Source organism: Perca fluviatilis, chromosome 24 (assembly GCF_010015445.1).
Source record: "Perca fluviatilis chromosome 24, GENO_Pfluv_1.0, whole genome shotgun sequence".
Lineage (NCBI taxonomy): Eukaryota > Metazoa > Chordata > Actinopteri > Perciformes > Percidae > Perca > Perca fluviatilis.
In genome coordinates, this window is record NC_053135.1 from 20441473 (window position 1) to 20468388 (window position 26916).

At 40.9% G+C, this 26916-nt stretch overlaps 2 protein-coding genes across 3 annotated transcripts in view; one reads left to right on the top strand and one right to left on the bottom strand.

Moving 5' to 3' along the window:
* Positions 1-1508: 1508 nt before the first annotated feature.
* LOC120554635 (chloride intracellular channel protein 6-like) lies at positions 1509-14591 on the bottom strand. The gene is made up of 6 exons (XM_039793653.1): positions 11423-14591; positions 6679-6788; positions 5889-6014; positions 5657-5763; positions 4881-5062; positions 1509-4781 (listed from the first exon to the last, which is right to left on the bottom strand). Exons 1-6 carry the CDS (start codon positions 13700-13702, stop codon positions 4620-4622), a joined length of 2967 nt encoding a protein of 988 aa, XP_039649587.1. The 5' UTR covers positions 13703-14591; the 3' UTR covers positions 1509-4619.
* A 3910-nt stretch (positions 14592-18501) lies between these two features.
* Positions 18502-26916, top strand: part of LOC120554612 (calcipressin-1-like) — a 20353-nt gene continuing 11938 nt past the window's right edge. The window contains exons 1-2 of one of the 2 annotated variants that reach the window (XM_039793628.1): positions 18502-18857; positions 18942-19075. In XM_039793628.1, the coding sequence (XP_039649562.1) occupies positions 18962-19075 (114 nt within the window). In that variant the 5' untranslated portion in view covers positions 18502-18857; positions 18942-18961. The remainder of the gene's footprint in view (positions 18858-18941; positions 19076-26916) is intronic. The other variant, XM_039793629.1, reaches the window with a different exon arrangement.

Sequence of the window (26916 nt, forward strand, 5' to 3'; positions counted from 1 at the left end):
TGCACTTTCCATAAACTGTCGTTGCTTTAGCCTATTATTTCAGTTGCAACCCTGGCAGTGGGAAGCCATCGATCGTGAGAGCAAATAAAACATATGAAAATATAATTCAAACTGATGTGCGCATTGGTGACACACGGCTCAAGAAGCTGAGCCGATATGTAATTCCCTCCCATTACAATCTATGTATTTCATAAATATACCCATCAGGGAATGCTAACGGGGTTGTCGGTCTCTAGCTAAATGTTTTAACTTTTATGTGCGCACCCCTTTCTCCCCATCTCCCTCTCCCTCTCTCTCTCTCTCTCTCTCTCGCTCTCGCTCTCTCTCTCTTCCTCTCTCTTCACACCGAGCTCCGCCTGATCTTCTAAGAACGGTGATGCCATTATCAATCGAGTATTGATTGGTCAGTAGGTGGTGCTTTTACACCAGTTGATCTCTGATCTCCAACTTAACCTGCTCCCGACCAGGTTAGCCGTTCAGCATAAGTTACCATGGCGATTGAACCCGGTAACAACTAATCCACCATCGTGGTACAGAAAATCCTGGGTTGAACCTTAATTTGGCTCGTTAACGCCAAATCTTGCTTCGTAGTACAGGCCTCTGGTGATTATCTGGTGGTTATTAGACATCTGGTGGTGTTTATTAGACATGTGGTGGCATTTATTAAATGCCAGGTGGCGCCAACGACGGCATTCAAAACGCTGTGAGAATTGTGACGTATTATGACCCTTTTGGATTTCCATAATTGGAAGCAGATGATTCTGAAGGTGGGTTACTTCTGAGGACAGAGATCTTATAGTTAGTCATGTCAGGAAACAGGGCAGACAGGTAAGTACAGAGACGAGAAACTAGACAAGGTACAACAATCGAAGGCTGGAGAATGAGCATACTCAGTGGTAAGCAACAATCTGGCAGTAAGAGGAAAGTAGGACTGGTATTTGAAGGCAGATGATGGAGCAGGATGATTAGCAGGTGCGCGGATTGGGATTGGTACCAGGTGTGGGGAAGAGTCAGCAGGGGGGCATGTCCACACTTTGTGGAGCATGCAGGAGGAAACCAAAACACAGACAGACAGACCCAAAACCGAAACACACCAAGCACACGGCAGGCATCACAAATTGAAGAAATAAACCAAAACCCATTCACACACACACCAGAATGTCACCGTGCGGAAGTCACAGCAGGCAGGGGCGTGACAATATGCGAAACGCTGTGATAGGTGACAGGTTTTGTACCCTACAGACTTTTAATTCAGAGTAACTCTTTTGCTTTGAGGGATTTTGCAATGCTGCTCTTTAACTATTTTTTCATTAAAGACTAATACAATGATAAGTAACTAAACAATGAGTACTGATTAAAGAGGCAGAATTCATTTTCAATTCTTCAATCTGTCTGTATAATGCAGTGTGCCAATATTTCTATTGTAATTATTGAATTAGTTTATATTGACAATTGCTAACAATTACTACAGAAACACGGAGACAACAAAAACATCAAAGACAACGGAGACAAAGATAAATCAGTTTAATAAAGATGAATCCCCAGAGAGGATATAAGGCCAGAACTTACACATCTCTGCCAAACACTGAACACCAAACACCACTGTCCAACAATCACACACAGGATATTAATCACTTAAAGCTGCATTCAAGGGAGCTGGAAAAAATCTGTAAAGAAACAATTTGAAAAACATTTGTATCCTGTCAAGATTGTTTTTTTCCTGAATTCTGCTTTGATAATAATACCCCAAATGGCTGAAAATGAAACAAATATTTTGTTATCTAACACTCAAATCATCTTTAATTTAAAAAAAATAGTAAATTGCCATGACAGGAGACACATTTTTAACTGATGAATGAGATTCTTGTATGACATGAATCAGGCTGTTCTCATGAAGCATTCGTACATTTAGCTTTAAACGAAAAGTAAAGCACTGCTTAAGGGGACTTCTGTTTCAACCCAAACTGCTATCTTTTTTAACTAGCCATAACTAGTTGTTTTGGTGTCTAAATTTAACTGTCATCACTGCATGACGCTCACTTTTTCTGAGCTCACTTTTTCTGAGCTCACTTTTTCTGAGCTTACTTTTTCTCTGTTAAACTTAACTGTAAAGACCGACCAGCAGGCGCTGTTATATCGTACCATATTATACGAATTATTGTGCATAAGTTTTCGTATGATATCCTAATGCGATATGAGAATGCGTTGCATGAATGGAACTGGTTGCACTGTTGATGCTGACAACAGGAGCAAGGATACATTACTTTGGATATGTGATAGTATAGTACCAGGGAGTTTGACAGTATTATAATGGCATCTTTGAGTGTCATCACTAGTTGAACCAGCAGACACTCAGTCAGTCTCATAAGATACAAAAGCAGAAATAATCACAATATGAGTAAATAGTCTAATGTCATCAGCATACAGACAGATACACATTCAGTACAATTAACTGTTGATACAAAGTAGAAAAATGCTTTTAGATTGGCCTTGTATTTAAACATCTTGATTTGATTGGTCATTAACATTAAGACATAGATATTCAGCAAGTTATTGGCCTGAATACAGGACCCTTTTCTCTAGAAATATGGCTAAAAAATGGGGTAATCTTTCATTCATCTAGACTCTTAAATGTCCATATACATTCACAACAGCAGATGGCGCCAATTGTTGAGCCAGCCAGCAGCGAGGGCCGCCTTTTTTTTGTCTGAAGAGAGAGTTGAAACCAAGCCTGATTCTGTTTTTTATGTCCAAACCCGAGCCTGACGCAGTAAACGTAATATGAAGCTCTGAGATAGTGTTAGGCTGTCAAGCGTTTGGCTCGGTACGCAAATAACTATATTCTGTCTGGGTCAGACACAGTATTTTCAATAAAAAGATCTTGAACAACCTTAAGATCATTATTTTCCTATAAAATTAATTTCTTTATAAAAACAAGATTTAGTCTTCAAAACGTCTTTTTCCAAAAATGAGCCTAGAAAAGGAGAGAGGGTTGTCTTATAATCAGGGTCGTCTTACATTCGAGTCAATATGGTATTTTAAGTGTGATTACACTTTCAGTGGGACGGTTGACTAGACCTTCTGGAGCAGCAGAAGGGAATGGATTTCTTCAAGTAAGATTCTCCAATCACTGAATTTGTCAGTAGACATTACGTTAAGCCAAATAAATCTCTGGTCATATCCACCTGCAGTGTTTCTCTCACTTTTTAATGCCAACATTAAAGGGTAACGTTGATTTTTCAACCTGGACCCTATGTCTCCATGTTTGTGCCTGAGTGTCTAATGGAACAGCAATCTCTGAGACTGGTCCAGTATTAAACTTAAAGCTGTAATGTGATTATTATTCTAAGTGTCTGACAACATTATGGAAAGGATCCCTACAGAGATAGACCTTTTAGTTAAAGAGTAGGATTGAGTCTGCCAGTGGCCACCTGCAGTGTGTCTCTCATTTTAATGCCTACATTTAAAGGATAATTCCAGTTTATTACACCTTGGGTCATATATTTTCGTAGTTTTGACCTCCATTTAAACGTTTTGTATCTCAGTATTGGAAATGAAAACGGGTTGGAAACATGGGTCCCCCCCCAACCCTTACAGGTCCGTCAGCCCCGCTGGCTCCCAGAATGCACTGTTTTCAGATTCTGATGGCGATAAAATCCAAACATATTACAAATAAATCAAATGTGCATTCACAAGAAATCAAAATGTAGGAATAGTTTAAGTCATTTTAAATGATATTCTTATTTGCTTTCTTGCAATTACATTACATTTATATTGTAAAGGTTTTGATTCAAATTAAAGGACAAGTTGTTAACTAATCTCTAAAGGTTAGACATCATAATATTAAGCTAAACATGTTTTTTAATGCAGCAACACTGAAGACTAAAGCTCTTTCTTTGTACTACTTATTGAGTCTTGGCCCTGCCATCGTCTGAAAATTGAGAATAATTACTGGTTTCATTATTTGTAAAATGATAAGCATAAAGTTTCAGTAGATGACTGTGCAACCCAACCTGTGAGCACACACACACACACACACACACACACACACACACACACACACACACACACACACATACAGTTAAAAACACTGAATAGAAGGAGTAAATAGATGTTATAGTATGGATCGGCCTATAGTCTATAACCCGGAGTTCTCAGTCCGAAATTCCACCAGGCTTCGCCAAGATATTGTTCCTTCATCCGGCGTGCGTAATACGACACCGATCAAAGATTTGCGTCTGTGTTTTAGATGTTAAAATATTAATGTGATGTGACATATGATCGGGAGTGTGCACAGGGAGTTTATTTGGAAAACGCCATGGCCTAAACTGACACAAATTAGACGTATAAGATAAGATTTTGTACAGGGGTTCACCATCTGATGGGATTTTTGATTTGTTTTAGATGTTTTATTAGAGAAAGTATGAAACCAAATGTCAACGCAGCACAGAGGCGCCTGGTGGAATCTACGGGTTGTTCTCCATTTAGCCTCCTGCATGTTCATGTAAATTTATCAGGATTTCCTTACATCTTCTATTTGTCTACTTGTTGTACCACCCAAACTAACGCATGATTTATCTCTTCACACTTTCTCCTATCTGCTTTGTCTCCGTCATGTCTCATTTGATTTTTTTTGCAACATCCAGATAGGCGACCTGGATCTCCCTCTCGGCGGGGCAGGTGCTGGTGAACTCCTCCCTCTGATAGGCGCAGTTTAAATACCGCCACAGCCCCGTCATCTCCGCCGGGATCTCAAAGCCGCGGTACTTCTTGGCTACGACCTGCAAATGCACACAAGTCAGTGAACAAGTGTTGGGAGCATCCAAGTAATCCAAAATAATCTCAAGATTCAAGTCTCGGAGACGTCCAGCTGAACAAACCTTAAGGATGTGCAATTTCGGCAGCAGGTTACAGTCAGCCAGCGTTAACTCGGAGCCATCCAGAAAACTCCTGGACGAGTCAGGAAGATCTCCTGCGGCGTCGGCATCAATCTCCTCAGACAGCGGCGTCCGCAGGAAGTCATCAAGACGCTGGAGAGACTTCAGCAATGCTTTCTCTAAGGCTGCACTCACACATACAGACAGAAATAAACTTCAGCAATGCTTTCGCTAAGGCTGCACTCACACATACAGACAGAAACTAGAACTGCGAGCAGTTATGACAGGGTCCAAGTTGCCACCGACGCAAAAGTTGAATCCCCAGGCGGCGAGGAAAACATCAGGAAATATCCCAATGCGTGAGCTTTGAGGTCTGTACTAAATTGAAATTGAAATTTCCCATTTACAATCATTCAGTCTACCTTGTTTATAGCGCCCCCCAAAGTTTGGCACAGAACTGTAGAGTGACATGGCAAACAGGAATCCCAAGTTTTGCGTGGATGGCGTTTTGTTTGGCCGAGATATGTTAAAGTTTGTGTTTGATCGCTAGCTACAAAAATGTTTGTCATTAGCGCATCTTTAACTGAGCAAAATCATTTTTGATGGCATATTGTTATAATTATATTAGACCATCTGAGGAAGCCATGTACCAAGTTTCAGGCAGATCGGACAAAAACTGTAGGAGGATTTCTAAAAAGTTGGTTTTGAACATTTTCTCTATTAGGAGTGGCCTACGTCATGTGATTCTTTCTCTCTCTCTCTTGCTCTCTCTATCTTACCCTCATTGGTGTCTTTCCTGGAGTTTTTGATGTAAGCACTGAACTTGGCGAACACGTCAATGCCCGCTGTGTTAGCTTCAGCGTGTTTAGCAGCCAGTCTTGGGTAGCTGAAGGAAAGACATGATAGAGAAGTTCACTGCGCAGCTTCTTTTTTGAGAAAAGTCAGAATGTTTTGAGAAAAAAAGTCTGAAAACATTTTGAGTAATACAAATGTTTAAATGTGTCTGTGTACCGTGGCGGGGTCAGCTTTTCCTCCAGGAACTCCTCAATCTTGTTGACGTCGACTTTAACTTCGCCGTTAAACGTCACAAATGGAGGGTTGGTTCCTGGAGCGAGGTCCTGCAGGTCTGCCGGCTTCCTGACAACACAAAATATCCCCACTAGACTCTTTAGCATGACATGAAACAGCCCTGAAATCACCATCACCAAACCCACCAGACTCCATGTAAATAATCAGGACTTTTATCATTGTAAAACACAAGTGGACAGAAACTTAATAAAACTATCAAAAGCCGTCTTGGTTCATCTTCCACTGTTCCAACAATCACCACTCTGGTTTGGTTAAAATAAACCCTTAATTCACCCATTTACATGTGGAGATATGCTGGCTCTATACACGCTAAAAGTCCTGATTATTTACATGGAGTCTGGTGGAGATATGCTGGCTCTATACACGCTAAAAGTCCTGATTATTTACATGGAGTCTGGTGGAGATATGCTGGCTCTATACACACTAAAAGTCCTGATTATTTACATGGAGTCTGGTGGGTATGGTGATGGGGATTTCGGGGCTGTTTCATGTTAAACTAAAATGATCTTACTCTTTAACTAAAAGGTCTATCTCTGTAGGGATCCTCTCCATAATGTTGTCAGACACTTAGAATAATAATCTGAGTCTGTCAGTGTAAACAAGTGTATGTGTGTGTGTGTGTGTGTGTGTGTGTGTGTGTGTGTGTGTGTGTGTGTGTGTGTGTGTGTGTGGTGTGTGCGTGCATGCGTGAATGCGTGCGTGTCTGTATTACCGTTTGAGGTCGACAGTGGTGACGTTGAAGATAACTCCTTTGAGCCAGAGGATCATAAAGAGTCTCTGAGAGAAGGGACAGTTACCGATGCTCTCGCCGTCACTTCCTGCCTGCACACACACACAAGAGAGTTTACAAAAGATAAAATTAAAAACTTAGATTAGAAAGGCTGCTTTTCGTAATTGTAAGCATTTCCATAATGGCAATGCAGCTAATATCAACCCATTCCTTAACCAAACTGTACCTGCCATGCATGAACACTGTGAGAACAACCAACTGAAAAACACGGCTTTGTGAATATAATGTGCAGCATCTCTTACCTTTACAAACAGCTCAATGGTTGGGAAGCCCAACTTTTTAACTGCAATGTCACACCAGGACATGGTGAACAATTAAAGCTCACATCTTCCGTTTGTTCCCCAGAAAAAGGAAACTACAAGGAGTTTAGTCGATCCAAACCAGCCAAACAGTCATGTAAAGTGTTTGGCGTGAAAACACACAAGACATGTCCACTGCTGTTTCCATCTAACACACACTGCTCACATTGTGTGTTTGTGATGGAGTAGAGATTCCTCTTCCTCCCACTCCTTTGACAAATGAAGGAATTCTGTTTCTTCAGACTTCACACAAACACTGACCTCATCTCAGATTATAATCCGTACGAATGTTATGGCCCGATTGTTTTTTGCACATTTTTATGCTTTTCTCAACTTTATTCTCTGCTTTGTCTGACTTTTTTGTCACTTTCTTTGGACGTTCAAAGTATTCTTCTGACCTTTGCTTTTTAGACTTGCTTCTGCTAGACTTGTTGCTTTGGACGAGAATTGTGTCGCTTTGTTGTCAATTTCTTTATCACATTCTTGTCGCTTTTCTGTGCTTTTCATCTTTTTTGTAGACTTTCCTTGCCTTTTTGCTGCTTTTTGTGGCTTCATAGTTTCCTGGCTGTTAAACATAGTGTCCATGCAGTATTTAGTTTAAGGTATTGAGTATTTAGTACAGTGTGTGTCAGCAGCAAACAGCCGGCTAATCATTTTACAGAGAGAGATTAACCTGCATGGTACATAGCATTGTTATTTACTCACTGCTTCCCTGAAGCTTGCTTATACAAGACTATACAACTCTGTATTTAATGACAAGTCAAAATCTAAATAGTTAGTCTGGAGCACAGACCCTATCACTGCAGAAGGACAAGACAAGGAACAACTGGATACCCATCTAAAATGCACTTTGACTAACATTAAACTTTACAGTTCTGGCTGAAAGTGACAACAGTAAAAAACGTTGGAACATTTTATCAGGGATAAATTGGACCGCCGTGTTTAACTTCATATCTTTTAACATTACAGTCACGTATGACAACAGAAAGAAATAAGTTTGCAGGAAAAAGTTGGACTGTTTTGAGTATATCGTCGGAAAACTTTAGAGAGTATTTAGTCGTAACATTTTAACGAAGATAGGTGTTTAACTTTGTAACTTTAAATGTTACAGTAACAATGTATGTCACAGTTATTTGGCCTATTGTAATCATGTTTTCTGGAAGGAAAACTCTAAGAAATCCTCTACAGATCTTTATTAAGTGGTTAATCCGTTGTAAATTGAGTTCCTGGAGTCCAGCGCCACAGAGGGACGCTTGAACGCCATTATATCCCCCCCGGCCTCCGTCTGTGTGGCCAACAGAGTCTTGGACAAAAGAAGCCGTTGTTTGAATGTGAGCTCCTACGGAGAACAGGCTCGTTGTGCGTATGGGTGAAGCAGGCTCTCAGATATTAGTGCATTTTTTCTTGCCGTTAAACCTCTCAGAAGACTGCAATCTTTTATTTTCACCTCACTTAGGAATGTGCTGCTGAACCACAGAAAAAAAAACTGACCTCTGTGTGTCTCAACATTATGAAAGGATCCCTACAGAGATAGACCTTTTAGTTAAAGAGTAAGATCCTTTTAGTTTAACATGAAACAGCCCCGAAATCCCCATCACCATACCCACCAGACTCCATGTAAATAATCAGGACTTTTAGCGTGTATAGAGCCAGCATATCACCACATGTAAATGGGTGAATTAAGGGTTTATTTCAACCAAACCAGAGTGGTGATTGTTGGAACAGTGGAAAGATGAACCAAGACAGCTTTTGGTAGTTTTATTTAGTTTCTGTCCACTTTGAATGAAGTGTGTTTCACGATGATAAAAGTACTGTTTATTTACATGGAGTTTGGTGATGGGGATTTCAGGACTGTTTCATGTTAAACTAAAAGGATCTTACTCTTTAACTAAAAGGTCTATCTCTGTAGCCATCCATCCCATAATGTTGTCAGACACTTAGAATAATAATCTGAGTCTGTCAGCAGCAACAACAGAACTTTTAGTGGACTCTAACTGCTGCTGAACATTAGTCCTGTAGGGTTACATTACAGCTTGGTTCCGGTTTAATACTGGACCAGTTTCAGAGATTGTTGTTCCATCAGACACTCAGACACACAAAATATAGGGTCCAGGTTGAAAAAAAAAACAGTTTCCCTTTAAGTATTGCATGAATGGAGCGATGTAGGCTGCCGTGCCTGATGGATTAGGATATCACTGTCTTAATGAGATAAGGTAAGCAGATGAACATGGGGATTTTTTTTTTTTTTTTTTTTTTTTTTTTTTTTTTTTTTTTTTTTTTTTTTTTTTTTTTTTTTTTTTTCTCTCTCTCTCTCTCTCTCTCTCTCTCGTGTTGAATTTAAAAATCTCTTGTCTGAATGAATTATGAGTTGACCCTAAAACTTTGTTTTATCTTAGGTTACAGTGAATTTACTAACCCTGTTGCTTCTCAACAAGCACATGTAACATAGTTATTAATGTTTCCACTTGCCATTTAACAACAGTGTATATTTGTGTACTTTGGTTTAGTGTTCTGCCCATTTGAAATATGTGTGCAGTTGTTTTTAAGAGAATGATGCACGTTACTGTACGTTCCTCCCAGTTAAGTTTACCCGTGTAAGCGGTAAAGCATGTTTATAACACTGTGCAGATTATTTTAAGACATTGTTCATTTTTGTTCCTTATATTGATGTATATTGTATGTACCTTGAGGAGCTTAACTATGGACAAAGTTCAAGTGCAATTGTCAATTTCTCTTCTAAGAACAACGGCATGTAGGCTATGTTGCCATCTATTAAGCTTTGTGTGTGTGTGTGTGTGTGTGTGTGTGTGTGTGTGTGTGTGTGTGTGCGTATGTGCGTGCGTGGTAACGTGTGTTTCCATATATCTATGTGTCATCACTGCCGTGGATGTATGTCTGTTACCACAATTAAAAACTACTCCATGTGTCTCTCCATAACACAACACAACATCACACCTGTTAAACACGTAGCGGCACTGCCTGCCACGCTAATGTCCATACCCCCGTAGCCAAAATGTCTTGGCTCGACAGTGGCCTAAATCCAACATTTGTGCCAGAGTCTCCTGATGAATGAAAAACTGGACCACATTTCTCAAAACCCTGGCCTTAAAGCAGTCATGATCTCACTCACATTTGGGCCTCAAGTGCCAGAACTAAAAGTGCCGCTTAGCTGCATTTGGCCCAACTCAGATATCAACCAGTCCTGCAAACCATACGAGGATATCAGTTCCTTCCCTCTAATACGACCCACAGGAGCTCTTCAAGAATTCCCCATTACCCATAGCTTAACTGATGTCTGGGGCACTTTCAATAAAATACAAATCAATGTAATTGGATGGAGCTCATTTAAGAGTTTGGTCTTTTTGAAACACTATTATATAGAACTTAACAACCCTGAAACGTAATCAAAGCAACGTGCATTTTATCCCCCATTATGCATGGTAAACAAATGAAATTGCGGCCTTCATTTTAGAAAGTAACCTACCAATAAGGTGGGACTTGTTTATGCTCAACGCCATGAATTGCTGGATGACGTCAATTTGTCAAAGTTGACACAGGTTCAACATTTTTCCCAGACGGCTGACGATGAAACTTAACTCATCTTTTAGCTGTTGTTTCTTTATTGCTGTGCATAATTCTTAACTGTAGAGTTGTGTTTTGAGGCGAGTTTCCCCTTTATATGACTTATGTTTATAGTCAACATAGATACACTTCATACCGTCATTTTACGGTGCTAGAGCCTTTCAAGGTGACATATTGTGCTTTTCCGTATTTCCTGTCATATGTAAATGTCCCTGTGAGCAAAAAACTCTCCTATGATTGGTCCAGGCAGTTGTTTACATTGTCACATGTAACGTTAGCTACATGCTTAGTCAGGGAAACCTGTGATCTTGCCAATGTTCTTAATTTCTCCCCAATTTTGGGGTCACATTTCTGCTGGGACATGTCCGGTTGTGTATTTTTTGGTTTAGAAGTCTTTATCTGCATTTTTCACAGTACAAAGTCCTGCTAAATACGTAACAGTCAACGGCAACATAGTGCAACAACAGCGCACAGATGATTCCGGGAGACTTGCGGAGATCCGGAGACGCTGACCAATCAGAGCAGACTGGGCTTTTTTAGGAGGAGGGCTTAAAAAGGCAGCGCTCCAACAGAGCATCTCAGACAGGGGGAACATTAAAGCATGTAAACATAAACATGAACAAAATACAAGTGTGAATCTGAAAACGATACATAATAGGTCTCTTTTAAAACCCTTGACCTAGACCAAGGAACCATGGAGGAACCTTTGCTTTTCTTTGTGTATATGAATAGTTCTTGACTCAGAGTATGTGTACAGTATGTGTCAGGTTTATACGGTTTATTACCTTGACGTAGAGTGAGATCTCATAGTCCTGGTCTTGGGGTGTTTTACTGTTCCTGCGCCCAGGCGGCAAAGGACTCTCCGCCTTCCTTTGAGACATCAGTTTCAACTCGTCTTTCTTCTCCTCCATCATATCCTCCCGCTGGGGAATGTATGCATGTCCATCCTCCAACAGCACCACTCGCTTCTTCTTCACCGGCTTCGGCAGGGATTCCTGTTTGATCACTGACTTCAGCTCCTTTATCCAGGCGTCCTTCTGCGGAGAAAGACTTTTCTCTTCTGCGGATGTTTCCTTGTTCAACCGTTCATTTCTCACCCTCTCAGATTCCCCTTGGACTTCTTTTTTCATCACAGGCTTCAGTTCTTTCCTCCAGGATTTCATTTCTGGTGATCTCTCTTCCTCAGGTGTCCCCTTTTTAATCCAGTCATTATCTTTTTTTCTCCGGAGCGACAGAAGTCTCGCTGTTGGCGATTCTTCTGTTCGGAGTGGCTGCAGATCAGGACACAAGATCCCGTTCTCCATCGCTTGCTTCAATCCTTTAACTCTTCCATTTATCTCCAACTCTATCTCTTTTTTGACATCTTTCTGTTTCTTATCCTTCTCTACATGTTTCTGTTTCCCATCCTTCTCCTTTCCAAGTTCTTGCCAATCTCGATCTTTTGTCTCAACTTTGTTGTCTTCTCGCAGTTCTTGAAACTCTTGATCCTTTGTCTCGACTTTGGCGTCTTTAGAAGGCGCTGTAACAACTGCAGGATCTTGTTCATCAAGCTCTGTCCTCGGACCGTCCTCTATCTCTTCAAAGTCATCATCTAAAACAGTCACAGGCTCTTCTGCCATCTCTACATCTCTATTTTCTTCTCCTCCTCCCTTTTCGTATTCTACAAGGGCCTGTTCTTTCAAACTTCCCCCCCAATCGTTCACGGTGTCTTTTCGAGTCTGTGAAGGATGTTCTAGCAGATCACCTTCCTCCTCAGTTGTAGACTCATTTTCCTCTGCAGTGACTTCACTTCCTGACTTTTCAAATTCTAATTTACCCTCTTCCTCCAGCTCAAATGCCTCTTCAACTTGGTCCAAATACACATCTTGCTGTGTGTCTAAATGTACCTCATCTGCACACTGGTTTTCAACTTGAACAATCGTCTCTTCTTGCATTTTTAGATCACCTTTGTGCTCTTCCTCCTCTCCCATTAACTCTCTAACAACGTTATCACCTGTCTTTCTATCCTCTTCCGTTCTCTGTCCTCCCCCATCCGTCCCTGCGAGAGTATTAACCCCAACCTGTCGCTCTTGCTTTTCCTCTCGCTCCCGCTTGTTGATCCCTACTTCCTCAATCCCTCCTCCTGTCTGTGACTGTTCTTCAGAGGACACAAAGTATTTTGTCCCTAACTTCTCTTTAACTTCATCCCCGATGTCTAGGACATTATCCAAAGTCGACATTGCGTCTTTGGCAAACTCTTTGCTTTCCTTATCCTCAACTTTTGCCTCTACGCAGTCCTCCTGTTGCCATGTGACAATCTTGTTTGTTACCTTGCGATTCGTTAGTTCAGTAACAACTTCTGTGTCGTCCGCGGACAAATGGGTACCCTCTCCAAATTCTTCTACAACCAAACCAGAGTCCTGAACATGCGTTGCATGCGCCTTGTTTTCTTCTAACACAATTGTTTTTAAGGGTACGATATTGGCACCAACAGTTGATGTTTGATTGTTGACTTGTTCTTTAATCCCCATGGTCACATCTTTAATTGTAGCAGACAACTGTATATCCTCTCCGAATTCTTCTGGAAACGTAGCTGAGTCCTGGTTTTCTTCTGACCCGTTGTGTCCATCCTCTCTTGCTTCTGTTACAAAAGTTATTATCAGTGCTTCTTCTTTATTGACTTTATCTTCCAAATGTTTTTTCTTTTTTTTGCTGCTCCATAACGCCTTTTCTCGATCTTTCTCAATGTTTATCGACGCCGAAAAGAGACCCTTTCTGTCTTTTGACTCTTGCTCCCCGTCGCCTTTGCCTAACCCTAACCCTTCAGTCGTTAACACCGCCATTTGCATAATCCTCGCCTCCTCCCTTTCTCTCTGCTCTCTGCTTTTTCCTTCGGCTTCTGGCATCATCAAAACATCCTCACCAACTTCATCGGCTAGTTCCACCTCCTCGTCTACCTCTTCTCCCTCCTCATCCTCTCTTCCTCTCAGGGTATCCAGGTCCGAACAAATATCTATCTCACTGTGGACAATGGCGCCATTTGACAGGTCTGGGTTCGTACAAGAGCCTGACTGATTTGCTGCCATTTTGGGACGTTTAAAATAAATGATTGGGACACTTACTTAGGGAGAATTGGTGCACAAATGTCCAGGATCAGTGTGCAGTTCTACAAAATGTCAAATTGTGTTTGGGTCCGGTTTTTTAGAAACAGTTAAAGATGTTTTTGGGAGATACTCGGACTAAGATTGCCGAATGGTTCCAGTTTCCGGGTTATGTCCAAGAGTGAATTTCAGCGTGTTTCCAGGGATGCTAAGCTTCCAAAAAGATCATAAAAATAAACCCAGTATTCCAGAAAATATTGAATAAATGAACCTTGCAGTTCTACAAAATGTCAAGTCGTGTTTGGGTAGAGTATTTCAGAAACAGTTGTTGACGGATTTTGGACTTACTAAGATTGCAGAATGGTTCTAGTTTCCAGATAGTTTCCAGCGTGTTTCCTGGGGATGCAAAGCTTCCCAAAAGATCGTAAAAATTAACCCAGTATTCCAAAAACTATGTATAAAAAAGATATCACAGTATTTTTGATGTTCCAAAGCAAGAGTAGGAATATGAATAAATTGTTACCAAAGTCCCTAAAGGGTTGAAATCCTTGAATAGCTTCCAAGTTCTGATGTGAAGGATGATTTCCGGATAAATCCAGGTTTCCGGAGTAGATCCAACATGGATTTCAGATTGTTTTACCAAGCCGTGAAGATCGTAGAAGACCTGCACGATTCCCAGGAAGTTCCAAAATCCAAAGTTGCAGGCGAAGGAAAGATATGTTACCTCCACAGATCGTAAGCCAATGTGTATTGTTCCGGCAAAGCCAGGTGTAAAGGTTTAGGGATTACAAGAACACACTGCTTTTACTCTTTGCTTGCCGCTATGGCAGTCAAATTAGTTCTGCACCTTAAGCCCTGTTAGAAATCAACAAACAATCTCTCTCTCTCTCTCTCTCTCTCTCTCTCTCTCTCTTGTGTTTCTCTCTCTCTCTCCCTCTCTCTCCAGAGGAGGATTAAATGGACGCTGATCCCCACATGACGTGGAGCTTAAAGCCCTCTGCCATCCAGGGACCAGCACCAATTAGTTGAAGTTCTTTCACTGATTAAAATAATTTAGGTAGTACATACTGTCTAAACAGTAAAAATAAGTAGCTAAAAGTACTGCCTAACTTTTCTCTAAATAGTAAGTTTATATGTTCTGTTATAATATGAATAAATATTGCTACTTTTCTTTTTAAATATTTTGACTGCAACATGCAATAAACCAATCAGTGTCATCTCCCATTCCCTTTAAAAGCCAGGCGCATTTGGACCTTGGAGCATTGCTGTTATGATGGAGGATTTGCTGAGCAGGAAGGAGAGATGTTCGGGAGAAGAAACTGATCTTGTGCGTGAAGTGAAAGCACGGGAGCAGATAATATCATAATACTATTTCACATAGTAATATATTTATTTGTAATCTTCTGCATGTGTGTGTGCTGCTGTGCGTCCCTGTGTGTGTAACAAGCATAGTGTGCACACGCTGTGCACGAGCCTAGGAGCATTTTACTAATGCTCTGTTAAAATAACAATGAAATGCTGCGTTATTGACTTTAGACCAGGTTTTTGTTGGTCAATGGTGCGATCACTTCCCGCTGCCTCAAGATAGCAATACTCCCAGAATGCACCTGAACACACCTCCATGTAAGAGCAGCACAGATAGGGCCCTTGGTTTCTTTCTCCTTTAATAGATTGATGTTGGGGCACTGTGGGGTAAATTACTCTATGTGCATGAGAGGAAAGCATGTTTCTGGTGAGAAACATCAGCTGATCTCAGTTCCTGTATGATACAGGACTGCATGTTAGACTCTAGTTCAACCTTTAACCTGTGGAAAGAAAAATTCATATTTTGAGGAAAAAATACAGAATATTTTGAGAAATAACTCGTAATATTGTGGTAAAATGTTGTAGTTTTTTCTTGAAATATTTAAACTTTATTTGTAAAATATTACGACTTATTTTTACTTGAAAATCACGACTTGGTTTCTTTCCCATGTGCCAGCCTGTAGGAGTGAACTTGCGCCAGCTGAGGGCGGCAGAGAAACTTTAGGGACACAAGCTGCCGTTACCCGGAGGAGGAGGAGGAGGAATAAGAAGAAGGAAGAAGAAGAGGAAGATTTTTTTTTTAATCCAACCTTTATTTAACAAATTCAGGCCATTACAATCTTCGTTTGACAATTAAAACATGGAGTACCAAATACAGACTAGGTATCCAACTATAACAAAGAAACAACTGAATTATAAAGAAAAAAAAAAGAGAAAAATAAATAAATAGAGGTCTAGTCCACAACCAATACTTGTATGATCTGTAACACATTCCCTGCTTATTTAGTTTTTATACATTTCAAAGATTTCTTATAAATACGTAACTCATTCATGAACAGACAAAATAATAGTCTCACCTTCAAAAATCTGCATTTGTGGATAAACTGTTTAGCTAAAATAATCAAGGTGTTATACATCTGGTCCCTTTTTTTTGTCCTCCATTAACACTCCCAATTTAATGTCCCCATAGCTCAAAGACGGGGCTTCTGAATCCTTTTCAGAAATCCAATCTTTCTGTGAAACAGAAGAGTGAGGTATCTGGTTCTTATTCTCCTTACTCTTCAGGATAGACTTGAAGTAAGTTCTTTCTTTTCAGCGGTAAAGGAAATAATCCAGATGTAAGGGCACCCCTTATGAATTTGTTTGTGCATGTTGTCACCTTAAAATCCAGTTCCTCAACAAACAGAGAAGGCATGCGGTACTACTGCATCATACTGCAACATGCCTTTAACCAAATTCACCATTGCCTGTGGAATTGCTTTAATAACTGCTGAGTATTGTTTCTTGGTACACCTCACATAAAATGTACTAATGAATTCATCATACTCCAAAAAAGTCCCACTTAAATCCATCAGATGTAGAATAGACCAGACACCTCTCTCAACCCAATCACCATAACATAACCATGTCCCTTTGTAAAGAATGCACCTATTATTCCATATTGTATGGAATATTGTACTATGTGGAGTAAAGTTGTGTTTATAAATCATGTTCCAGTACAAGAGGACCTGCTCATGGAATCTAGACAGCTTGACAGGTAGTTTGGTAACATTAAAATCACATCTTAAAATATAGTCTATCCCACTACAATTGTCAAATATCGTAGAAGGAATGTAATACCAGAAACCATCCCTATCTTGAATACATTTTTGTAGCCACCTCAGTTTTATCACTCCGTTCATTGCTTCATAGTCGATCACATTTAAACCCCCTTCTTCTAAGGTTTTCACTGCATCACCTTTTCTCAGATAATGATGTCTGTTTTTCCAAATAAATTTGAAATCAGTTTGATTCATTAATTTAATTAGATTATCAGGGATGACAAGAGAGAATGCAGGGTACATAACTCTAGATAGTGATTCAATTTTAGTAATTAAAACTCAACCAAAAATAGACAGATCCCTCTGTAACCAAGAATTAAGTATAGCTTTACTTTTCTTTATACCAACCTCAATATTTAGTTCTTCTCTATTTTTCCTATCTTTTGTTATTACCACCCCTAAATATTTCACTTCATTCTTAACAGGAACATTATACAAATCTACAAGCGGGTGGTCATGTATAGCCATTAGTTCACATTTCTTAAGATTTAAACATAAAGCTGAGGCCTTAGAGAATCTCTCTATTCTCTGAATCACCAGAGGGATCTGTTCAGACTTCTTGAGGAATACGGTAGAATCGTCTGCCAGCTGAGAGATAAATAGGCGACTAACTAGCACATTTAAAGGCTCTATATCCGGGCTGTTTTTTATGTGTATTGCCAACAGTTCTGCCACTAAAATAAATACTAACAGCGAACAGGGGCAACCCTGTTGAATACCTCTTTTAACCTGAAACCTCCTAGTTGTTCCCTGGTGGAGAGAAACTGAGCTATTACTGTCCTTATATAACATATTTATGACCTTAATAAATTCTGAGCCAAAACCAAAATAATCTAAAGATCTCCGTATAAATACATGTTCCACTGAATCAAACGCTTTGTAAAAATCTAAAAACAGAATAAAACCCCTGTCGTCAATCCAGTTGTTATAATCTTGTAGGTCAAGGACCAGTCTAATGCTATTGTGAATGGAGCTTTCTTTGAGATTGAGTTGGCCTTATTATCTGTTCTATACCATCTTTCAACCTATTAGCCATAATCTTAGTAAATCATGTGTAATCCACATTTAATAAAGTAATTGGTCTCAGGTTATCAATGTATCTTTTGTCCTTGCCAGCTTTAGGTAATAGAATAATAATACCTTGTTTCATAGTTGCTAGTAAATTGTTGTTTTTAACCCTTGTGTTGTCTTCCCGTCAACCTTGAAAAAAAACACGTTTTTTTCGACGTTTTTGACGCCTTTTTTTCACAGTTTGTTTTTGCTTTTTCCAACGTTTAAAATTGTTACATTTTTCTTCTACATTTTCAAAGTTAATCCATCCTGACCTGGGGATTTGCTTTAAAGCTCTATCTAATTATTTCATACTAATCTCAGAGTCACATGGATCTTTGGATGTTGTTTAATGCTTTCCAGAAATAATGACTCCTCCTCTGAATAGGATGAAGAGTACAGTTTAGAGAATAAATCATACATGTTTTCATATATTGCTTTTGTGTCAGAGCATTCTGTATTATTGATCATCAAAACATTTATTTTCTTTCTTTCTTGTCTCCTTCTTTCAAGACCGAAAAAATAAGTATTATTTTCCCCTTGAGGATTAGGAGGAGAAGAAGAAGAAGAAGAAGAAGAAGAAGAAGAAGAAGAAGAAGAAGAAGAAGAAGAAGAAGAAGAAGAAGAAGAAGAAGAATTGACGTCATTTCCTTAATCCCCTGCGCCATGCTAGATGCTAACAGCTTTAGCTAATACCCCAGAGCTCTATTTCCAGACAGGGAAAGAGACCGTTGTGTTGTTGTAGTTTCAGACAGAAGAACCTGTGTTTCTGCCACTCTAACTCACGGAAAGGAGATAGTATTATCCCGGAAGTGAGGGGGGAGAAAGCGTCGTGTTTCTCTGTTTGTTCTTTTGTTTTGCAGTAGGCTAAAGTTAGCTCTGTTAGCTCAGGGTTAGCTTAGCGTTAGCTCTGTCTCTCAGCTGAAATCCACTCTATCATGGACTGACGTCTACAGCTTCCCCCGGTACGTAGCCACTGCAGGAATGATTGATCTGTGTGCTAGGGAGACATTATGCGTGAGGAAATGTTTCCTGTCGCTGTTTTCCAGACAGACCGTGAGGATTAGGGATGCAGCCGGTGGAGAGGGGAGAGGCGACGGTGGATGTGAAGTTCACCGAGCTACCGAGCGCCCTGATAGCCTGTAAAGTCCCGCAGAGTCTGTTCAACGAAGGCGGCGTGAAGGTAAGACACGGCGCTGCGTCACTGTGTGTGTGTGTGTGTGTGTGTGTGTGTGTGTGTGCGCGCGGGCTGACCTTAAAGGGGTGATAGAATGATTATATAGGGTATTTTACACTGTTCCTTAAGGTCTCCTAATGGGGTATGTAACATTGGTTGGGCTGAAAATTGCCCGAATGATATTTTATTAGGCCCTTAACTACCCTGTCAATATGGCTCTATTTGGAACAAGAGCTTTTCTTCCAAATATGGTATGCTCATGAACAGAGGTTAAATTGGGCCGGAGCGCACCGGAGCGCAGCTCCGCCTCCTCAGGTCCACTATACACCCTGCCGGAGCTCAGCTCCGTCTCCTTCAGCATCAAACATTTTGCCGGGGCTTCAGCCCCGAATGTATTTTGAAGTGTTGACTGACAAATATGAAACTGGATGTCGCTTTGTGCCCATTCTCGCTGTAAAAAGCTGGGCAGCTTCAGGTTTATGGATGCGCTCTGCTGGCGACATGCTGCGGCAAATGTGTCGCGTTTGTGCTCAGTGCATTTCTGCTATAAGTTTCGGGTTTCCACCTCCGATGTAGAGCCGTAGGCTACAGCCACTTCCCTAAACGTCTCAAACGGCGCTCTGTGTCTGTCAGACGGTCTGAGATCTACCGTTATCAGCAGACCAATCACGTAATGCGCAGCGAACTACGGTGCAGGTACATTATTTTCTGAAATATAGTGACTTTATTCTTGTAGGCTAATAGCCTATTATAACTTTATTTTTCACAAAATATCACGACTCCTCCAAATCTCAGAGAGCACAGGTGGGATGAGTTATATTTTGAATGTGCACAAGTCAACTCAAGTTTTGGACATGAGCAGAAATCTTGTTCAAACATCTGAAATATTACAGTCCAGGGATTTATTAAATGAATAATGTATCACTGAGGTGAAAAATTGTCATATGCACATTTACAGAGGTTACTTCCCCAACAAAAGATGCAAAAGAGGGAAGAATAAATTAGGCCTAAGCTACATGTGTGCTGACTCAGATATAATTAGAAAAGTCGATCTAAAGGAGAATAAATAGATGAATGCAATACAGAATGCCTGAAAGCCTTACTGCAATATTTTCCATTATGTTTTTATTTTTGGATTGTAATGTTTCCCTTTACATAAAGATATTTCAGGCATATTTATTCAGAAAAAGGTAGAAGTAGATGCATACAAATTCACCAAAATGCAGGAAATATAGTGTTTAATGCTAAAAAAAATTCTGGGGTTGGACCCCCAGACCCCCACATCATAAGTCAGCACACAAATCTGTAAGCAAAACCTTGGCATTTGGGTTGCCAGGCCAGTTATGATTAGACCAAATGTTGGTGCCATCTAACAAACTGGAAGCTAAAATGAACATACACTGGCTATTAACAAGCTGGGCAAGCCAATCACTGTTAAAAAGGCTATAATAGTGGTTTCTGATTCTCTCATATTTCAGACACTGCAAAGTTATACATTGTTTATCGGGCTATTTAGTTATTAAATTCACTTCTGATACTTTTTTAAGCGAGAAATCGACTATATAAAGCTCAAATATGGGCCGTTTTACGAAAATTGATGGCTAATTGCAAATTTGGTAAGACTGTGTGTCGGAGTTCAGCCGCCGGTGCTGCCTCGCCGCCCGGCCTGCCTTCCTTCACAGACCCCGGCGTGCTATGAGGTACTTGGAGCTCGGTCACGGCTGCAGCCCACAGCAGGGACTACCAACACCTCTGCCCTGACAGAGCTCCAGGGCCTTCAACTCCCCTCTTCCTGCTAGCTAAATGGCCCGTTGTGTGAGAGTGAGAGCGCCGTCAGCGAGCTTGTTACACCAGCAATCTGTTACCACATGTTACACACATGTCACGCCACTTATACAAAATCTAACTAAAGGTCTTATAAAGCTAACAACGGTGTCCGATTTCAAGTTAATGAATATTTGTGAAGACAAAGTGTTTTGTTAGCTGTGACTGTCCCTTCAATCCTAGCTATGTGTAGCTACAAATCACGGATAGTTAGCTTCCTTTTCGCCTTAATTCGATTATATTTACAGTTTGAATTTCGTCACGCCACTTACACATCTAAATATATGTCTTATAAATCTAACAACGGTGTCCGATTTCAATTTAATGAATATTTGTGAAAACTAGGTGTTTCGTTAGCTGCGACTGTCCCTTCAATCTTAGCTATGTGTAGCTACAAACCACGGATAGTTAGCTTCCTTTTCGCCTTAATTCGATTATATTTACAGTTTGAATTTCGTCACGCCACTTACACAAAATCTAACTATATGTCTTATAAAGCTAACAACGGTGTCCAATTTCAAGTTAATGAATATTTGTGAAGACGAGGTGTTTCGTTAGCTGTGACTGTCCCTTCAATCCTAGCTACAAATCACGGATAGTTAGCTTCCTTTTCGCCTTAATTTGAGTATATTTACAGTTTGAATTTCGTCACGCCACTTATACAACATCTCCCTAAAGGTTTTATAAAGCTAACAACGGTGTCCGATTTCAAGATAATGAATATTTGTGAATTCCAGAGGAATTCTAAGAGGAGGCTAGCTAGCTCTCATTGATAGAGCTACATCCAGCCGCAGGCTCTATCAATGAGACTCGCAGACAAGCGGCGTTTATTTCCCCAATAGTTTGTTTAAATAACTCAACACATTATAATTACACACATTAAAAGATTAACTGGAACCTGTGGTAACAGATTGCTGGCGTAACAAGCTCGCTGACCGTGCTCTCACTCACACACACCGGCATTTAGCTAGCAGGAAGAGGGGAGCTGCAGGTCCTGGAGCTCTGTCAGAGCACCGGCGTTTAGTAGTCCATTATCCAAAAACCGGTGACTTTGCGCGGGTATGGAGTGCTGTGGGCTGCCAGTCGTGACGGAGCTCCAAGTACCTCAGAGCAGGCCGGGGTCTGTGAAGGAAGGCAGGCCGGGCGGCGAGGCAACAACACAGGCAGCACCGGCAGCTGAATTCCGACACACAGTTGGACAAAATTTGCAATTAGCCATCCATTTTCGTAAAGTGGCCCATATTTGAGCCTTACATAGTTGATTTGTCGCATAAAAAAGTTTCAGAAGTGAATTTTGTAATGGAATAGCAGAGATATGCGCGACCTAGATTCAGAAGACTACCTGATCTCAGGTCAGTTGTGTAGCCTATGTAAATGTTGGGGCGTGACCGTTCTCTTAATACACCCATGGGCTGACAAAGGTTCCGGTTTTTGGGAGGTTGACGTCAACTTCCAGCTTTGTTGGGATTCGCCCGTTTTCAGCGGCAGTTTCAAAATATGAAATTTTCATAGTAAAGGGGTGTCAGTGGGACTTTGAGCTTCTATGTATGTCCTATTTACCCACCGAACTGTCGTTATTCAACTATGACAGGGTAAAATCGGTTTTGCATTCTATCACCCCTTTAACACTGTTGCTTTGAGATCTGTTAGAAAAATACAGTGATGTCCTGTGAAGAAGGCTGAGCGACACAGCGCTAAATCAGCTGCTTAGTTTGGTTGCTGTGTTTATTTGTTTTTAATTTAGCTCTGGCAGGAACTGTTGAAGTTAAGACATACCATAGATATGAAGACCTACAACTTCTTAGTTCAGCTGTTGGCACTCCTGTGTGTTAAACGTTCCCAATCTCAAGACTGTTGCTTTGGGGGTCACTAAGATAAAGTACGTACATACATACATACATACATACATACATACATACATACATACATACAGTACAGGCCCAAAGTTTGGACACACCTTCTCATTCAATGCGTTTTTTTAAATTTTCATGACTTTTTACATTGTAGATTCTCACTGAAGGCATCAAAACTATGAATGAACACATATGGAATTATGTACTTAACAAAAAAGTGTGAAATAACTGAAAACATGTCTTATATGTTAGATTCCTCAAAGTAGCCACCCTTTGCTTTTTTTGATAGCGCTGCAAACCCTTGGTGTTCTCTCAATGAGCTTCATGAGGTAGTCACCTGAAATGGTTTTCACTTCCCAGGTGTGCTTTGTCAGGGTTAATTAGTGGAATTTTTTCCTTGTATTAATGGGGTTGGGACCATCAGTTGTGTTGTGCAGAAGTCAGGTTGATACACAGCCGACAGCCCTATTGGACAACTGTTAGAATTCATATTACGGCAAGAACCAATCAGCTAAGTAAAGAGAAATGAGTGGCCATCATTACTTTAACAAATGAAGGTCAGTCAGTCCGGAAAATTGCGAAAACTTTGAATGTGTCCCCAAGTGAAGTCGCAAAAACCATCAAGCGCTACAACGAAACTGGCTCACATGAGGACCGCCCCAGGAAAGGAAGACCGAGAGTCACCTCTGCTGCTGAGGATAAGTTCATCCGAGTCACCAGCCTCAGAAATCGCAAGTTAACAGCAGCTCAGATTAGAGACCAGATGAATGCCACACAGAGTTCTAGCAGCAGACACATCTCTAGAACAACTGTTAAGAGGAGACTGCGCGAATCAGGCCTTCATGGTCAAGTAGCTGCTAGGAAACCACTGCTAAGGAGAGGCAACAAGCAGAAGAGATTTGTTTGGGCCAAGAAAAGCAAGGAATGGACATTAGACCAGTGGAAATCTGTGCTTTGGTCTGATGGATTCTACATGCCTGGTTCCCACCGTGAAGCATGGAGGGGGAGGTGTGATGGTGTGGGGGTGCTTTGCTGGTGACACTTTTGGGGATTTATTCAAAATTGAAGGCATACTGAACCAGCATGGCTACCACAGCATCCTGCAGCGACATGCCATCCCATCCGGTTTGCGTTTAGTTGGACCATCATTTATTTTTCAACAGGACAATGACCCCAAACACACCTCCAGGCTGTGTAAGGGCTATTTGACCAAGAAGGAGAGCGATTGAGTGCTGCGCCAGATGACCTGGCCTCCACAGTCACCGGACCTGAACCCAATCGAGATGGTTTGGGGTGAACTGGACCGCAGAGTGAAGGCAAAAGGGCCAACAAGTGCTAAGCATCTCTGGGAACTCCTTCAAGACTGTTGGAAAACCATTTCAGGTGACTACCTCTTGAAGCTCATCAAGAGAATGCCAAGAGTGTGCAAAGCAGTAATCAGAGCAAAGGGTGGCTACTTTGAAGAAACTAGAATATAAGACATGTTTTCAGTTATTTCACACTTTTTTGTTAAGTACATAATTCCATATGTGTTCATTCATAGTTTTGATGCCCCAACGGTGCCTTGCACTGAAAGTGCGAAGGAACCTATTGTTTTTGCAAACATGTCACTACTGGTGAAAATTGCAAAGATTCAAAATAATTACTCATATGCACCACTAGGTGGCGCTATTGTAGAAAAACCAGCGTTTGGCCCTATAACTCCCAAGCCGTACATCGCACATTCAAAAACCATATATCTTCGCATTCCCTGGATAAAGCTGAATCTCCTGATATAGGCCACGCCCATTTCCGCCGAGACTTTTATGCGTGAAAAATGGCGATTTATTGAAAACCTACTTTGCCGAACTCCTCCTAGACCGTGCGACCGATCTGCATGAAACTTGGCAGGTAGCATCTCTAGACGGACCTGACAAAAGGTTATCCGAAGAATTTTTGTAGGATAAAAATTGCACATATTACATACAAACAAATGTGTGTAGCTAATTATGAAAACACCAACTTTGCCATATCTCAACCAAAATAATTGCTATTAACGCAAAACTTAAGATTCTTGTTTGCCATGACCCTCTGGAGGTGCCCCACACATTTTACGAACATTGGCCACTAGGAGGCACTACAAGTACATAAAGTTTATACCTCATGAACTGCTCATCCGATTTTTACAAAATTTGATGGGTACCATCTAGGGCCACTCATGAGGCCACCCCTATAGTAAGGTACGGACTGGTCAAAGTGGGCGTGGCCTATGTGACCCTAATTGGTTTTAGCCCTTGGGCACATTTTTTACGGCCTCAATATATACGAAAACTCACAAAAATTGGCGCCCACATAAACACCTGGGGGCTTTGCGAGACTGTACAGCGATTTGGCCCATACCTGTAAGCGGGCTCCATAGCGCCCCCTAATGTGTAGAAGGCCTTAACTTGGACATAGTTGCTCCGATCTTCACCAGATTTAATACCCATATTGCCCTAATCATTGCAGACATATTTCCCATTTACATTCATTAGCTCCGCCCAACCGGAAGGCGGACATTTTTAATTATGCATTTTTCAGGTGTTTTACATTCTTTCGAACTCGTCCTAGGCCGTGACTTCAATCTTGTTGAATCTTTGCAGGAAGTATCTGTTGACCCTCATAATGAAAAGTTATCCAGAGAATTTTGATAGTTGAAAAAATGCGGAAGTTATAGCAACTTACTGTCTAAACAGGAAGTTGCGTTATCTTGACAACAATTATTCCGATTGCCCCGAAACTTGACAAGGATGTTCCTCCTGGCCTGTTTAGCAACTGTGCCAAAGTTGGCTGCAATCGGCCATTAGATGGCGCTGTTTTTTTTAATTTTTTTAATTTAATCGAATTTAATCAAAATATTGACATTTGGGAAGCCTACTTTGTCTAACTACTCCTGGGACGTGAGTCCAATCGGCACGAAAACTTGCATATACACTCGGAGGACCCTCGTGACAAAAACATATCAAAAGAATTTTGATAGCTAAAATAATGCGCAAGTTAGGAGGACCAACTTCCTGTAGGTGGGAGTGGAAACAGGAATGGTTATATCTTGCCAACGGCTATTCCAATGGACACAAAACTTAAGAAAGTTGTTCCTCATGTGCCAATAGGGTTTGGGTGCAATAGGGCACTCGGTGCCGGCCAGTAACCGGGTAGGCGAGTGGAGAACGAAGAAATTCGATTGCCCCCGTCTTGTTAGCGCACTTTTACTCACCTGACAGCATGAACGTTAGCCTACCTTTAGCTAGCAGCTGGATTAAACACCGGTAAAATGTTAAGACCACAACTGCGTATAAACGTGTAAAGTGGGCTGTATTTCACTGTGGAGGACTTCAACAGCGGGATGTAACAGTCTGCTCTGCAGCGCAGCAGCTGCCGTTGTCGCAATTCATAGATATACAGTGTGTTTATATGGTCGGAATGAAACAACACAGACGGTGCATTCACTTAAAACAGGTAGCCTCGTGGTGCATTCACAGTAATTGTAAAATACCCTTTTCCCATCTGGGGTTCAACAGCAATTTACTGGTGAAATAACTTAGTTATTGTTATAGTTATTACATTATTATTAAATCTTTAATTTTGACCATGTCCTTAGCAATAAACAAGTCACTGACTGTTGTTTACTACCCTTATTTCTTTTCTTATTTTTTTTTTTACTTTATTGAAAAGTACCGATTCAGGCACCGTTTAGGCACCGGAACCGTTTTAAAAGTATCGATTTAGCACCGGAACCGAAAAAAAACCAAACGATACCCAACCCTATGTGCCAATGAGGCTGTTTGCCAAATATGTCGTCAATTGGCCTTTAGAGGGCGCTGTTTTAATTTTTTTTATTAATTAGCAAATTCGCTCTGAGCGAAACCTCCTTTTTTAATTCCTCCGAGAGCGTGAGTCCCATCTGCACAAAAATGTGCACGTAGACTCGGTGAACACTCGTGACAAAAACATATCAAAAGAATTTTGATAGCTAACACAATGCGCAAGTTACAGAGGACCAACTTCCTGTAGGGGGCTGTCGAAACAGGAAGTTGCGTATCTTACCAAGACTTATTCCGATTGCCACCACATATGACACAGGTGTTCCGCATAGGGGCTTGAGCATCCATGCCAAATTTAGAGTGAATCGGCCATTAGATGGCCCTGTTAGAA

Coding starts and splice junctions, on each gene's coding strand:
- LOC120554635 (XM_039793653.1), bottom strand. CDS start 13,702: ATGGCAGCAAATCAGTCAGGCTCTTGTACGAACCCAGACCTGTCAAAT. Junction 6,015..6,678: donor ACCACTGTCGACCTCAAACG/GTAATACAGACA, acceptor TTGTGTTGTCAG/GAAGCCGGCAGACCTGCAGG. Junction 4,782..4,880: donor CGAAATTGCACATCCTTAAG/GTTTGTTCAGCT, acceptor GTGCATTTGCAG/GTCGTAGCCAAGAAGTACCG.